At 36.0% G+C, this 15,631-nt stretch overlaps 1 protein-coding gene across 11 annotated transcripts in view; it reads right to left on the bottom strand.

Annotated features, from left to right (window-relative positions):
* Positions 1 to 10,228: 10,228 nt before the first annotated feature.
* LOC126986188 (protein NDRG3-like) overlaps positions 10,229 to 15,631 on the bottom strand; it is an 86,515-nt gene continuing 81,112 nt past the window's right edge. For all 11 annotated transcript variants that reach the window (XR_007739385.1, XR_007739386.1, XM_050842141.1 and 8 more), the window contains one exon: positions 10,229 to 11,911. Coding sequence is in view for 9 of the 11 variants with exons in the window: in XM_050842141.1 (XP_050698098.1) it covers positions 11,781 to 11,911 (131 nt within the window). In the remaining 2 variants the exon portion in view is untranslated. The remainder of the gene's footprint in view (positions 11,912 to 15,631) is intronic.

Below are 15,631 nucleotides of genomic sequence, written 5' to 3' on the forward strand. Positions count from 1 at the left end.
AAGAGGAAGGGAGAGAAAGGAGAGAAAGGGAGAGAAGGGAGAGAAAGGGAGAGAAGGAGAGGTAGAGCAAGGGAGAGAGGAAAGGACGGGAATGGAAAGAAGGGAGAGAGAGAGAGAGAGAGAGAGAGAGAGAGAGAGAGAGAGAGAGAGAGAGAGAGAGAGAGAGAGAGAGAGAAAGGAAGAGAAGGAGAGGGAGAGATAGGGTGTGTGATAAAATAGGGAGAGGAAGGGAGAGAAGGAAAGAACGAAAATTGAAAAAAGGGAGAGAAAGAGGAAGGGAGAGAAAGGAAGAGAAGGAGAGGGAGAGAAAGGGAGTGTGGTAAGATAGGGAGACCAAGGGAGAGAAGGAAAAAGAGGAGGAGGAAACTGATGGAAGAAAGGAAGGAAGAAAGAAAGAAAGAAAGAAAGAAAGAAAGGAGAGAAGGAAGGAAGGAAGGAAGGAGAGAAAGAAAGAAAGAAAGGAAGGAAGGAAGGATGAAAGGAAAAAAGAAAGAAAGAAAGAAAGAAAGGAAGGAAGGAAGGATGAAAGAAAGGAAAAAGAAAGAAAGAAAAAAAGGAGAAAAGGAATGAAGGAAGAAAGGAAGAAAGAAAGGAAGGAAGGAACAAAGGAAGGAAGGAAGAGAGAATAAAAGGAAAGAAAGAGAGAAAAATAAAGAAGGAGAAGGATGAATGAGAGAAAGAAGAAAGGAAGAAAGAGGAAATGGAGTAATCGAAATAATATGTGAGAAAGGAGGAGCAGGAGGAAATTAGAGAGAGAGAGAGAGAGAGAGAGAGAGAGAGAGAGAGAGAGAGAGAGAGAGAGGCCTTTGATATGTGACCTAATTACCCCTGAGACAGCAATTAACAAACTAAATAATTGGACAAAATAATAATAATAATAACATTACTACTACTACTACTACTACTACTACTACTACTACTACTACTACTACTATTACCACCACCACCAACAACAACCACCATCACTGCCACCACCAGGTCCACCATTACTACTACTACTACTACTACTACTACTACTGCTACTACTATTACTACTACTACTACTACTTGTATCCAGGTCACATTTACATTAGTCTGTTTGTCTTGCATTAGAGAAGAAAAGAAGAGAAAGGAAGACAAGTGCGTGAAGAAGCTTGAAGAGGAGGAGGAGGAGGAGGAGGAGGAGGAAGAGGAGGAGGAGGAGGAGGAGGAAGAAGTAAACGACAAACTGGAGAAGAAAAGAAACTGAGAAAGAAAAAAAAAGAAATGAGAAAAAAAGGAGAAAGATGAAAGTTAAACAGGAACAAAGAAGAAGAAGGAGGAGGAGGAGGAGGAGGAGAAGGAGGAGGAGGAGGAGGAGGAGGAGGAGGAGGAGGAGGATATGAGAAAAAATAGTGTTTGTCTTTTATTATCCCTGTGTGTGTGTGTGTGTGCGTGTGTGTGTGTGTGTGTTGCGAGCGAGGGAAGAAAATTTTGTGTTTGTTTGTATTTCGAAGTTAAAAAGTCAACATCTGGCTAAAATGTGTTGAAGGAAGAGGAGGAGGAAGAGGAAGAAGAGGAGGAGGAAGAAGAGAAGGAGGAGGAGAAGGAGGAGGAGGAGGAGGAGGAGGAAGAGGAAGAAGAGGAGGAGGAGGAGGAGGAGGAAGAAGAAAAGGAGGAGGAGGAGGAATGGAAGAAGATATGAATGTAAGGTGGGAAACAAAAAGAGAGAGAGAGAGAGAGAGAGAGAGAGAGAGAGAGAGAGAGAGAGAGAGAGAGAGAGAGAGACGCCAGCCATTTCCTCTGTATACGTGCCTGTATGTGTGTGTGTGTGTGTGTGTGTGTGTGTGTGTGTGTGTGTGTAATTTAATCCCTGACATTTTCTCTTCTCAAAATACATACACATGAAAGGAAATTATGATTGCACACACACACACACACACACACTCTCTCTCTCTCTCTCTCTCTGCTACTATTACTACTACTACTACTACTACCACTACCACTACTTCTACTACAACCACCACTATAACCACCACTACTACTACTACTACTACTACTACTACTACTACTACTACTACTACCACCACTACCACTACTACTACTACAACAACAACAACAACAATAACAAGGATAATTAAAAACAACATTCACTTTTTGTCATTTTTGTTTATTTTTTATTCATTTATTTATTTCATTCGTGTTTTTCTCTCGTTTATTTTTTTTCCTTCTTCATAGCCTACTTGTTGACTATATATATACCAAGGTGGGTGGGGTGGTGTTTAAGGGGGGGTTCAAGGGGGTTCGTTCTTATCAATATTAATTCTCTTTAGGATTACCTTCATAATTCTTAGTAGTGTGTGGAAAACTTACATAAGCTTCGTGTGAAACTAATAAAGAAATAGAAATGATAATAATGGTGATATTGATAAAAGTAATAAAAGGTAAAATTTAAGAGAAATGATGAGAAGAGTAATAAAAAGAGAAAATATGAAAGAGAAAAAGAAAGAGAGTGTGGGAGAAAGAATAAAAGGAAGAAAGTATAGGAGAAAGTATAAGCAAGAAAATATTGGAAAATAAGAGAATGAGAATGAAAGTATTGGAGAAAGAAAAAGAAAGAAAGTATAAGGAAAAGATTGAGACAGAAAATATCAGAGAAAGCAGTGAGAGAATGAAAATATAAAAGAAAAAACAGAAAAGAAAATAATAATAATATGTTAGGTTACTATAATACGAAAAAAAATAATGAAAATAATAAAGAAAAACAGATAAAAAAAATAATAGCAAAATAGATACAATAGACGAGAATTAAATAATGTTATATACGTGTGTCATTTGCTTTGATTTCAACTCTACATTGCATTTTTTTTTTTCGTGTGTTGGGGAAACGAAGGAAAATAAAGGAAAATTAAAGAAAAGTAGAAAAAATGGGTACAGGAAAAACAAAGAAAAAAGAAATGAGAAAAATTGAACGGAGAAGGATAATGAAAAAAAGAAAAAAGAGGAAAAAGAAGAAAACAAGGAGGAGAGTGATGTGAGGAAGAGAAGAAAAAAGAGGAAAGCAAACATGAGGACAGAAAAAGGTAAATAAAATAATGGAAAAAAGAAAAAAAAAAGAAAAGATGAAAAAACAAGTGAAAAAATGAAAAAAGCAGACTGATTAAAACCTGCCCAAGAAGAAAAACAAAAGAACAGATGAAAAACAAAGTGGAAAAAATAAAAAAAAACACGTAAAAACAGGCTGATTAACACCTGCTCAAGAAGAAAAACAAAAGAAAAGATGAAAAACACGTGGAAAAAATATATAAAAAACGTGAAACAAATGGCTGATTAATTCAAACCTGCCCAAGAAGTAAAATAAACAAAAAAACAAATAAAACAAATGAATAAACCATTAAAACTCGTAACCGCTCACAACAGGAGTAGTTCAACAAAGCACACAAAAAGTAGAATAACAATCACGATATGTACAGTACAATACAACCGGCGCGCTCACGTACGATAGACGCTTGTAACTATAGCGGCGGCGGAGGAGGCGGGGGAAGAAGAGGAGGAGGAGGAAGAGGCGGCGGCGGCGATAACGACACAAGCCAAGACGCAGACGAAGACGCTGACGAAGATGCTGACGAGACGTTGTATTGATAGCGGTGCCTCTACGGTTCCCTACGTGACGCCTGGCTACGTTTTAACGGTGTTCGCTATAAGATGGGTTCACTATAACGAAGTATTTGAAATTTCCGCGCGGCTTGCTATAGGTTAAGCTCACTATAACGATGTATTTTGGGCTTTTGCCGTGTGTTATTCGCTATTGTTCGGCGTCCGCGGTTTGCTCTTCGCGATATTGGTTCATTTTCGCGCTTCGCTATAAGATGAAGTCATGATACCGTTGTTTTTTTTAGTTTTCGCAGTTCGTTATACGGTATGTTTTCGATTTTTGCAGCTGCTGTAAAAAGAATTCACTATAGCGTTATATATTCGGTGTACGCGGTTCGTGATATGCGGTACTTTCGAATAACGCGGTTCGCTATAAGTTGGATTCATTATCGCTCTATATTCTCGATTTCTGTGGTTCGTTATACGCAATACTCTTGATTTTTGCCCTTCAATAAGAGGCTCATTCACTGTAACGTTATATTTTCGGTTTTTACAATTCGTTAATCACAAAATTCCAACTTCGCAATTCGCGGTAACGCAATACACATTCAAATTTTGCGGCCCGCTCTTTGCTGTGCGGTTTCTGATTTCGCGATTCGATTAAAAGCCACATATTCAGTTTCCGCGACTCGCTTTAGCACCGCGCTGTCGACTCTTCTTTTTTCTTTTGCGATTTCGGATTGATTTCAACGCCACTTTGAGTATTTGTTTGTTTACTTTTGAATGCACTATTACCGCCTACATGAGCGCGCGCGAGAGAGAGGGAGAAAGGGAGTACGGAGGAACAATAGAAGGAGAAACAGATGTAAGGAGGAACAAAGGAAGGAGGAAAGAATGTATTTGTCTATATATGTAAGAGAGAAAGAAAGGAGGAACAAAGGAAGGAAGAAATGATGTAAGGAGGAACAAAGGAAGGAGGAAAGAATGTATTTGTCTATATATGTAAGAGAGAAAGAAAGGAGGAACAAAGGAAGGAGGAGAGGATGTAAGGAGGAACAAATGAAGGAGGATAGAATTTATTAGTCTATATTTGCAAGAGAGAGAGAAACGAAAGGAAAGGAAAAAAAATACATAAGAAATACATGAGAGAAAGGAAGGAAGAGGAGAGAAGAAAGAAAGTATAAAGTCCATAATATACGAAAGAAAAGAACGAAGAAAGAAAGAAAGGAAGAATGTTTATATACACGAGAGAAGAAGAAGAAGAAGAAGAAGAAGAAGAAGAAGAAGAAGAAGAAGAAGATAGAGTGGATGTAATTACTATATATATAAACTTACGTAACAGAAAGACCAAGAATGAAAGAAAGAAGGAAGGAAGAATGAAAAAAAGAGAAGTATGTCGAGAATGAGAGAACGTGACAAAAATATGATCTTGAAATGACGACAAAGTGTGTGTGTGTGTGTGTGTGTGTGTGTGTGTGTGTGTGTTGCATCCATATATTAACAAGTAACACGTCTTTTGTCATCTCTCTATATAAAGAATTAAAAGTTATTGCGGAGGCCGTTTTCCGTTTCCTTTCTCTGTCTTAAGTTTTGGGAAAGATGATGCGAGGAAGTGAATCAGTCTCTCTCTCTCTCTCTCGTTTCTGGAAAAGTGAAAGTATTGTGTGAATTGGTGGGTATGTACGTGTGTGTGTGTGTGTATGTGTGTGTGTGTGTGTGTGTGTGTGTGTGTACATTAGCCAGGCCAGATACACAACAGGTCTGAATTAGTATGTAGATCACAGTACTGCTCTCTCTCTCTCTCTCTCTCTCTCTCTCTCTCTCTCTCTCTCTCTCTCTCTCTCTCTCTCTCTCACACACACACACACACACTGCCACTCCTGTTTGTTACTGTGACGTGCGTGTGTGTGTGAATATGGAAGAAGAAGAAGAAGAAGAAGAAGAAGAAGAAGACGAAGAAGGAGGAGGAAGAGGAGGAGGAGGAAAAGGGAGAAGAAGGAGGAAGAGGAGCAGTAGCAGAGAAGAAAGAAAAGATGAAAAAAGGAAGAAAAGAAGAAAGGAAGGAAAGAAATAAGGAACGAAGGGGGAAATTAGAAAAAAATGAAGGAAGAATAAAGGAGAGAGGAAAAACAAGAAAGGAAAGAAATATAGGAGAAATTTTTGAAGGAAGGAAAGAAGGAAGGAAAGGGTAAACTGCATCTCTACACAGCGGCGCCGAAGATCCAAAACAACTTCGACCCGACGACGCAACGCTCAACTCACGCGCGAACTAACACACTACATGAGCAAACGAACCTCCGCGCTCGCAAAACTACAAAATATGAGTGAATCTACACCTCTTGCAACTGTATCCGAGGCTTCCCTATTATAACACTCATGGGTAGGCAAGGCTGGAGGCTGAATAAGAGGCAGGAGGAGGGGACAGGAAGGCAGGAAGGAGATGGAAAGCATATTAAATGTCTCACTAAGTTTTTGCAATACCAAGCTGCCCTGTCCGCCCGAGTTTTGCGCGGGAAACGGATACGGTGTTGTTTACTTTCTATTTTTCGTCTTTATATGCTTTCGCGTTGGCATAGGGCGCTGGTAGGGGTTCGGCAGGGGTCTTGACCAGCTTTTGAGGGGGTGATGGTGGGTGTTATGGTGTGAGGGAGGATAAAAAAAGGGAGAAACGAAGGGGGAGAGGAACCGCGAATGGTGAAATCGCGAAGATGATATTTCCGGTAATGTTTTCTTTTCCTGTTTATCTTAGTTATGCGTTTCTGGGTTGGCGTGGGACTCTGACAGGGGTTCGACAGGGGTCTTAACCAGCTTTTGAGGGAATGCTGGGGATGTGAGGCTGTGGGGGATGATAGAAAAGGGGAAAAATAAAGGGGGGGAGAAAAACCGCGTATGGTGGAATCGCTTAGTCGTTTCTGACACGGCAGGGTTTTTTTGTTTTTTTTGTCTTGATTCGCTTCTGGGTTTACATAAGACTCTGGCAGGGGTTCGGCAGGGGTCTTAACCAGCCTCTGAGGGAATGCTGGGGGCTGTGAGGGTGTAGGGAATGATGTAAAAGATGAAAAACGAGGGGGGGAGAGAGTAACCGCGTATGGTGGATTCGCGAAGATGGTGTTTAAGATAATGCTTTGGTTTTCTGTTTCTCGTGGTTATGCGTCTCAGGGTTGGTATGGGACTCTGGCAGGGGTTAGGCAGGGGTCTTAACCAGCTTCTGAGGGAATGCTGGGGATGTGGGGCTGCGGGGAATGATACAAAAAGAGGAAAAACGAGGGTAGAAAAATCGTCTTCGGTGAATTCGCGTTAGAAGATGCCGATTTCTGGGGGTTGTTTACATTGCGCGCTTATTAAAATCGCCCCCGTTTGTTTACTTTCCTCCTTAATGTTCTTGTTTTTTGTTTGTCTTTACGCGCTCAGCTGCCATGTTTGGGTGTAGTAATGAAGGCTGGGGAGGGGGGGAGGGGATGAAGGGGAGGGGGTTGAGTAAGGGGGGGACTAAGTTATTTTTTTCATCTTTTCGTTCCTTAAAAATATCAATAGCATAAAAATAGCTTATCATACATCACTTAACGTTTGTATAGTACTTTTTCTTTCTTCTTTATGGGTTTCTTAATTACTGTAATCCAACCGCCACGGACACCAAGAATAAATCAATAGTAGTAATAGAAGCCTAATCATTATACACGGGTAAGAATATGAATAATAATGAGTAATATAATGATGGTGATGGGTGTATATCTATAGTTACAAAGCCTGTTTTTCATTGACACAGAGAACCGACATCACGTACGACACTTTACAAATGCGATTACGTTTAATATCACCTTTTTATCTATTTTGTCTTTTCCATTCATCCACCGCCACTCTTAAAAATAGGAAACAGCCAAGTATGTGTGTGTGTGTGTGTGTGTATGTTTCAACTCGTGTGTACGTTTCAACTCGATCGTGTACGTATGAGTGTATTTGTGTGTACGTGACTGTGTGTGTGTGTGTGTGTGTGTGTCAACAACAAACCATGTACTACAGTCGCCCCCTGACATTCGCGGGTTTGAGCATTTATGGATCTGAAAATTCTCAGCTTCAAGCATTCATGGGGTTGAAATTCGCGGGTTTAAACATTCGTGGGGTTGAGATTTGCAGATTCAAAAATTATAGGTTCTTGAAGGACATACTAAGATTTTTTCAGACACATTTCAGGATCTCTGTACGACACATTAGGATTTTTGTCTGACATTTCAAGATATTTTCAGGACACATTAGGATCTCTGTAGGACCTATTAGAATTTTTGTCTAACATTTCAGGATCTCTGTAGGACACATTAGGATTTTTGTCTAGTATTTCAGGATCTTTTCAGGACACATTAGGATCTCTGTAGGACACACTAGGATTTTTGTGACATTTCAGGATCTCTGTAGGACACATTAGGATTACTGTCTAGCATTTCAAGATATTTTCAGAACACATTAGGATCTCTGTAGGACACACTAGGATTTTTGTGACATTTCAGGATCTCTGTAGGACACACTAATGTTTTTGTGACATTTTAGGATCTTTGTAGAATATCTTAGGGTCTTTGTGGGACATTTTAGGATCTTTAGAGGGTATTTTTGTATCTCTGAATCTGTTCCGCTGAGGAGATTCACTGTTATCACACCCGGCGAAGTCTTTTCCATCTCAACTTTGTCGTGATTGTCAGCAAGCAACTGTGTATGTCAACAAACAACTTTACGAGCAAACCTATACATATACATACATATAAAAATCCTTACAAAGTTGGAAAAATGGAGTTATGAATATTATGTATGATGGTATATATTGGATTACTAAGACATCTTGGAACCTCTGCCCGTGAGATGGAGAAAAAAATATCGATGTGTTGACAGATAACATTGTTTTGTGCGCTTGTCTGATTTTTCTCCTTTTTGACAAGTTATATTATGTTAGAAAGGAGAAAATAACATAAGAAAAAAATGTGTTGACAGATTATAACAAGTTTGTCTGCCTTTTCTCCTTTGTCAAATTATACGATGTTATAGAAGAAAATAACTAGAAAAAATGGTGTTGACAGATTATAAAAAGTTTGTGTCTTTTCTCCTTTGTCAAATTATACAATGTTATAGAAGAAATCACTGCTTGAAAAAAATGTGTTTAGATAGATATAACAAGTTTGTCTATCTTTTATCCTTTGTCAAATTATACAATGTTATAGAAGAAATTACTGCTTGAAAAAAGATGTGTTTAGATAGATATAACAAGTTTGTCTATCTTTTATCCTTTGTCAAATTATACGATGTTATAGAAGAAATTACTGCTTGAAAAAAGATGTGTTTAGATAGATATAACAAGTTTATGTCCGCCTTTTCTCCTTTGACGCATTATATAGTGTCAGAAAGGAGAAATATGTGTCACAAAAACAAACAAACACCGCAACAAACACTGGCCTTGCAATCCTAGCGAAATGATGCTTCCTACGAACTCTGACTCCCTTCACAGACTTCAACGACATACTTCTTGAAAACGCCTCAAAATCTTGGAATCCGTAACGCTCCTTTTCTAAGACTTGGGGGAAGAATAAAAACAGCTCTTGAAAATGCCGCTCGCAAAAACCCTCAACAGACATGAACATTGAACATTTCCAACAGTGAAAAATAAATAAATAAATAAATAAAAAATAAATAAAAATTGACAGTTCTTATGGGTTTGGATTCCTTTCACACTTAAAAACTTCTCTCGAAAACATCTGAAAATCTTGAAGCACACATGACACTGAAGTTCCCTTTTCTAAGACTTGGGGAAAAAAAGCTCTCGAAAATGCCTCTCGTAAAAATCCTCAACAAACACGAACATTGAACATTTCCAACAGTTAAAAAAAAAAATAGCTTGACATTCACTTGACAGAAAAAAAAAAATGTATGTATGTATATATGTATGTAATGTATTTTTTGTATGGTTTTTTTTTTGCGTGTTTAATTCTCAAAATAGTTCCGTATGTGACATTTTTTTTTTTTTTATATGTACCCTGAAGAAGCGTGCATCAATGAGTGTTATTTTTATTATTATTATTATTATTATTATTATTATTATTATTATTACGGTAATTTGGGACGGCTGAGGTTGAATTGATGTGTTTATTTATGTTAGACGCTCCCACTCGCAACAACAGGAAAAGATAGATAAATAATAATAATAATAAAACGGATAAAATGAGATAAAGTTAAATAAAATAAAGAAAGAGAGAAATAGACAATGTTAAAACACACACACACACACACATACATAAAGAGAAAAGAAGTAAAAAAAAGAATTACAGAAAAGAAATGTAAAAAGTAAAGAGAGAAAAAGAAAGAGAAGGAAAATAAGAAACATGATTAACAAGACAGAAAAGAATAAAGAGGAAAAATAAATGACCAAGGAGAAGAAAAATATGGAAAAAAATGATGGAAAAATAAACAAGAAAAAAAAACATAAAAAGAAAGGAAAAAAACAGGGAGGGAAAAAAGTAAACAAGAAATAGATGTAGAAAGAAAAAACAGGGAGGGGAAAATTAATGAACAAGAAAAAGACATAGAAAGGAAAAACAGGGAGGGGAAAATAACTAAACCAAAGGAGGATTTGAATGAGACAAAGAATATATAAAACATAAAAAACTAAAGATAAGTCAAAGGCAAATAAAATATCACAAAAAGGGGAAAACAATAGATATTCAAAAACATTGTCATCTAGGTGTATAACACTAAGACTCTGCTGCATAGACTTAGACTAACACATAAGGCAATAATATAATGGTTTAATAATAATAGTGTAGTAAATATGTGTATAAAAAAGACTGGGCCTCATTGCTCCTTAGCGTGCAAATGAGTGAGGATGAAATACAACCTTAGGTCATTAATTCACAACGGCAAACTCAGGAAAAAATAAAATGCAAAAAAGAAAAAGAAAGAAAAATAAATATTCTAAAGAGTAAAATGAGGTTGAGACTAAAGAAGAAAAAAGAAAATGACATAAAACACTCTAAAAAATGAGAATGCTAAAATATATTAGAGTAAATGTTAACAGATGATATGGAGAATAATATATATATATATATATATATATATATATATATATATATATATATATATATATATATATATATATATATATATATATATATATATATATATACACACACACACACTACTACTAGACTTGAATATGGCAAAAATATGATGAAAAAAGGAGGCTACATAGATGAAAATATAATAATGATACATAATAAAATTCTTTACTATAATCTAGCATGGCAGCTAAACCCTCGCCCCCCACAGGAGACTACTTGCAATAACAAGAAAAAGGAAAAAACGGAATGAGAGCAATAAAATCAATAAGATTTATCACAGCTAAAAATAAAAAAGGAAAGGAACACAACAAAAACTAAAATTACAAAACTAAAACAAAGGCAAATAAAACGCGGATAAAATCTTCAATAAAATCTAAAAAGAGCGAACAAACACAAAATAAATGTGTGGCGATAACCTTGGCGATAAAAAATAAGATAAAACTATCTACAATAAACGTTTAAGGGCTGAGGCGTGGGAAAGAAATGAAGGAAAAAAAGGAAAAAATAGAAAAAAATACCCAGCAGATGATTTGGAAATGAAACCTGTGACAGAAAAGAAAGTTAAAAAGGAGAAAAAGTAAAAAAAAAAAAAAGAAATGGGCATGAGAAAAAAAAGGAGAAAGAGAAACAAAGAAAATGCAAATAAATATAAGACAGGAAAAAACAAACAACAAAAAAAGGGGAAACCAAAAATCTGAGTACCCCCAAAAAAAGTGAAAAAAAACGAAGAGGAAAAAAAAATCTGAGTACCAAAAGAAGTGAAAATAAGGAAGAGGAAAAATAAAAAAAGACGATCTAAAAAAGAAAAAGGAAAAAAGACCAAAAAAAAATATAGACCTACGAAAATGGCGACAACAGATTCGGCGAGATGATCGGGAGGAAACACAAGAGGAACAAGAGACACAGGAAACAGATCAGGCAGAGCGAGAAGACACGAGAGAGCGGGAGCGAGAGGAAGAACGACGCAATCACGAAACAACAGCAGCAACAGTAGTAGTAGTTCTCACTCCTCGGGTAGTAGGAGCTGTAGCTGTAGTTGTGGCTGTTCTTGCGTTGGTAGGCCGCGGAGGTACCGGACGTAGAAGCAGCAGTAGTAGTGGTTAGGATAGTATTGGTGTTCTGCTGAGGGTAGTCTCAGGCCGTGGGGTTCTGTAAAGGGTTCTCGGTGATGTGGATGTCCTTGGCGTCCCTAAGGCTGGCGGTGGATGAGGTGACGGATGCGGTCGACCCCTGCCGTGACCCGACTCCGCTCCGGCTGTGCACGGCTGAGGTGGCGCCGAGTGGATTGGAGTGGGGTGGGTGGAGAGAAGGGAGATGAGAGAGGGGTGGATGAGGGTGTGTGGGTGGGTGGGTGGGTGTGTGGATGCTGTGTGTGTGTGTGTGTGTGTGTGTGTGTGTGTTCAATTGACTGACTAGATGTAATATGGGCGTAAGTGAGTGTGTAAGTAGACGAGGTGTGTGCGTTTGTGTGTGTGTGTTTCAAAATAACTAACACAATATCCTCTTCTGAATGTCCTACTCTTCTTCTTATTTTTATTTTTTCAAGAATGTAATTTCAACCTACATATAATGCAAACTCATGATCATTATTATTATTATCATTATTATTATTATTTTACTATGCTTATATGAGTCTATCTGTGTCCTGGCTGGCTAACTGAAGGATAAACAAAATCTATCATTACTTCTTACATCAACAAGAGGGAAAATGGCAAAAAAAGCCCCCCATATTTAAAAGGCATGAAAGGAAAAACTTGTCTACATAAGGGAAAAAAACTTGTCTACATGTAGGAAAAAGTTGTCTACATATAGGAAAAAGTTGTCTACATATAGGAAAAAGTTGTCTACATATAGGAAAAAGTTGTCTACATATAGGAAAAAGTTGTCTACATGTAGGAAAAAGTTGTCTACATATAGGAAAAAGTTGTCTACATGTAGGAAAAAGTTGTCTACATATAGGAAAAAGTTGTCTACATATAGGAAAAAGTTGTCTACATATAGGAAAAAGTTGTCTACATATAGGAAAAAGTTGTCTACATGTAGGAAAAAGTTGTCTACATATAGGAAAAACTTGTCTACATGTAGGAAAAAGTTGTCTACATGTAGGAAAAAGTTGTCTACATATAGGAAAAAGTTGTCTACATATAGGAAAAAGTTGTCTATATTTAGGAAAAAATTGTCTACATATAGGAAAAAGTTGTCTACATATAGGAAAAAGTTGTCTATATTTAGGAAAAAATTGTCTACACATGGAAAAAATTGTCTACATATAGGAAAAAATTGTCTACATATAGGAAAAAAAATATAGGGAAAAAAAATGATGAAACTAACTTAAAGAAATAAAATATCTATGGAAAATATAAAAAGTACCGGTCAATAGAATGATATAGCTACTGATGCCAAACTTCCAAAATTCTCCCTCTTTTCAAACCCTTTCAATAACAATATTAAAAAAAAACATCACTAATTCATTTCTGGTTTTAAATAACGGAGAAAAAACTTTACATTGTCCAGGTTTTAATTTAGCAAACCTTCATCTTAGGACATTTTTTTTTTTTTTTTTTTACAGCAAAGGAGTCGGTTCAAGGGCATAACAAAAGGTAACAAATGTGAAGAAAAAGCCCGCTACTCAATGCTCCTAAAACTACTATATCAATACTTTCTTTAACTTTCCAACAGTGAATGACAAAAAATATAAATTGATTTCTGGTTTTAAAAGAGAGAAAGAAAACGAGAATTACGTCCAAGATCCTAAATTTAGCAAACCTCCATCTTGGGAAATTATATCAATACTTTCTTTAATTTTTCATCTCCAAAAGGGAATGACAAAAAATATAAATTGATTTCTGGTTTTAAAAGACAGAAAGAAAACGAGAATTATGTCCAAGATCCTAAATTTAGCAAACCTCCATCTTGGGAAATTATATCAATACTTTCCTTAACTTTCCAACAGTGAATGACAAAAAATATAAACTGATTTCTGGTTTTAAAAGAGAGAAAGAAAACGAGAATTATGTCCAAGATCCTAATTCAGCAAACCTCCATCTTGGGAAATTATATCAATACTTTCCTTAACTTTTCATCTCCAAAAGGGAATGACAAAAAATATAAACTGATTTCTGGTTTTAAAAGAGAGAAAGAAAACGAGAATTACGTCCAAGATCCTAAATTCAGCAAACCTCCATCTTGGGAAATTATATCAATACTTTCTTTAACTTTTCATCTCCAAAAGGGAATGACAAAAAATATAAACTGATTTCTAGTTTTAAAAGAGACAAATAAAGAAAAAAATAATCACGTCCAAGATCCTAAATTCAGCAAACCTCCATCTTGGGAAATTATATCAATACTTTCCTTAACTTTTCATCTCCAACATTGAATGACAAAAAATAGATAGTACTGAATAGATAAAGAGATAGATAAATAAAAAAAGTACTGAATCTTTCTCTAAATTTCATCTCTTTGTTTTGAAAAGAGCGAAAATTTGTTCTATATATTTTTTTTCTAATACACAAGCTTCCATTTCTGTCTTGGTGGTAGAAGAAGAAGAAGAAGAAGAAGAAGAAGAAAAAGAGGAAAAAGAAGAAGAGGAAGAAGAAATAGTAACAGAAATTAATACAGCAAAGAAAAGAAGAGAATATAAACAAAAGAAGAGAAAGGAAAGAATCAGAGAGAAATAAATAAAATAGAACGGAAGAGAAATAGTGGCAATAGAGATAATAGAAGTAGTAGTAGTAGTAATAGTAGTAGTAGTAGTAGTAGAAGGCAAACTAAGGTAATTTTAACACCCTTCGTCACAGCACGGCATAACTAAGAGTGCTTGTAGGGGGCAGCCAAGCAGTGTACCAGAAAAAAAGAAAAAGATAAAACAAAAAAGAAAAACAAAATAAATGTGCCTCTGGTCTGCCATATGGTGTCAAGCTTATTAATGAAGATATAATAAGGTGTGTGCGCATTTGTAAGCCAGTGTGCGTCTCCAAACGTACATAGGTAGTGGTGAATGTGTGTGCGTATATGTAAAGAAGTATGTGGGAGTGTGTAAATTTATGTGTGTGTGTGTGTGGCTGAAAGAAACACACTCACAACTCCTTCATAAATCCTTGAAAACTAAAAAATAATAATAATAATAAATGTGATATGGTCATTAGCATTTAAATATGAACTTTTAAAATTATATATATGAAGTTTATATCTCATTTAAACATTATATTTTATTGAGAAACTGAAGTAAAAACAGACAAACTTAAAAACTTGATAAATTACTGTTATTCTCATCATTGTATTTAAATCATCAATAAAATAAGTACCCTAATTATATATATGAAGTGGTTTAAGTAATTCATTCTGATTTAATTAATGAGAAAACTAATATCAATAATAATAATAATAATAATAAAACAACTCTTAATATTTACAACCTTAACTTACTTACTTATACTTAAAGAAAAGGTTAAAAGTGTGGAATAGAAAATAAACCTTCAATTTACAGTAAAAAAAAAGAGAGAAAAAAAAATTGTATATATAGGAAGAAAGGTCACATCTATATCTACACATGTACACACACACACACACACACACACATGCACAGACAGGCGTACATGCAGAGAGAGCTTGCGTATGTGTGTGTGTATATGTGTACGGGTTTTTTTTCTCTTTTTTTTTTTACAGCAGGCGAAAATATAATAATAATAAAAAAAATAAAAAAATAAAAAAAATAAAAAAGCCCGCTACTTAAATGAATGTGTGTTTGTGTATTACTCTTTTTTTTTTTTAACTGGCAAACTGAGGCTCCGAGAAATATGGGTTTAAACCTTATTGGTGGATTCTGGACTGGTGGGCGGAGCTTAAATACCAAGTCAGTGTGAACAGAGTGGAGTATTGAGTAGAGTGGAGTAGTGCATGGAAACGTGTTCAACCATGCAATTGGTGGAGATTAGATTAGTGTCGTCAATCCACCATGCATAGACGACAGGCTGTACAAACAC

The sequence above is a fragment of the Eriocheir sinensis genome, chromosome 61, assembly GCF_024679095.1.
Source record: "Eriocheir sinensis breed Jianghai 21 chromosome 61, ASM2467909v1, whole genome shotgun sequence".
NCBI classification, from domain to species: Eukaryota; Metazoa; Arthropoda; class Malacostraca; order Decapoda; family Varunidae; genus Eriocheir; species Eriocheir sinensis.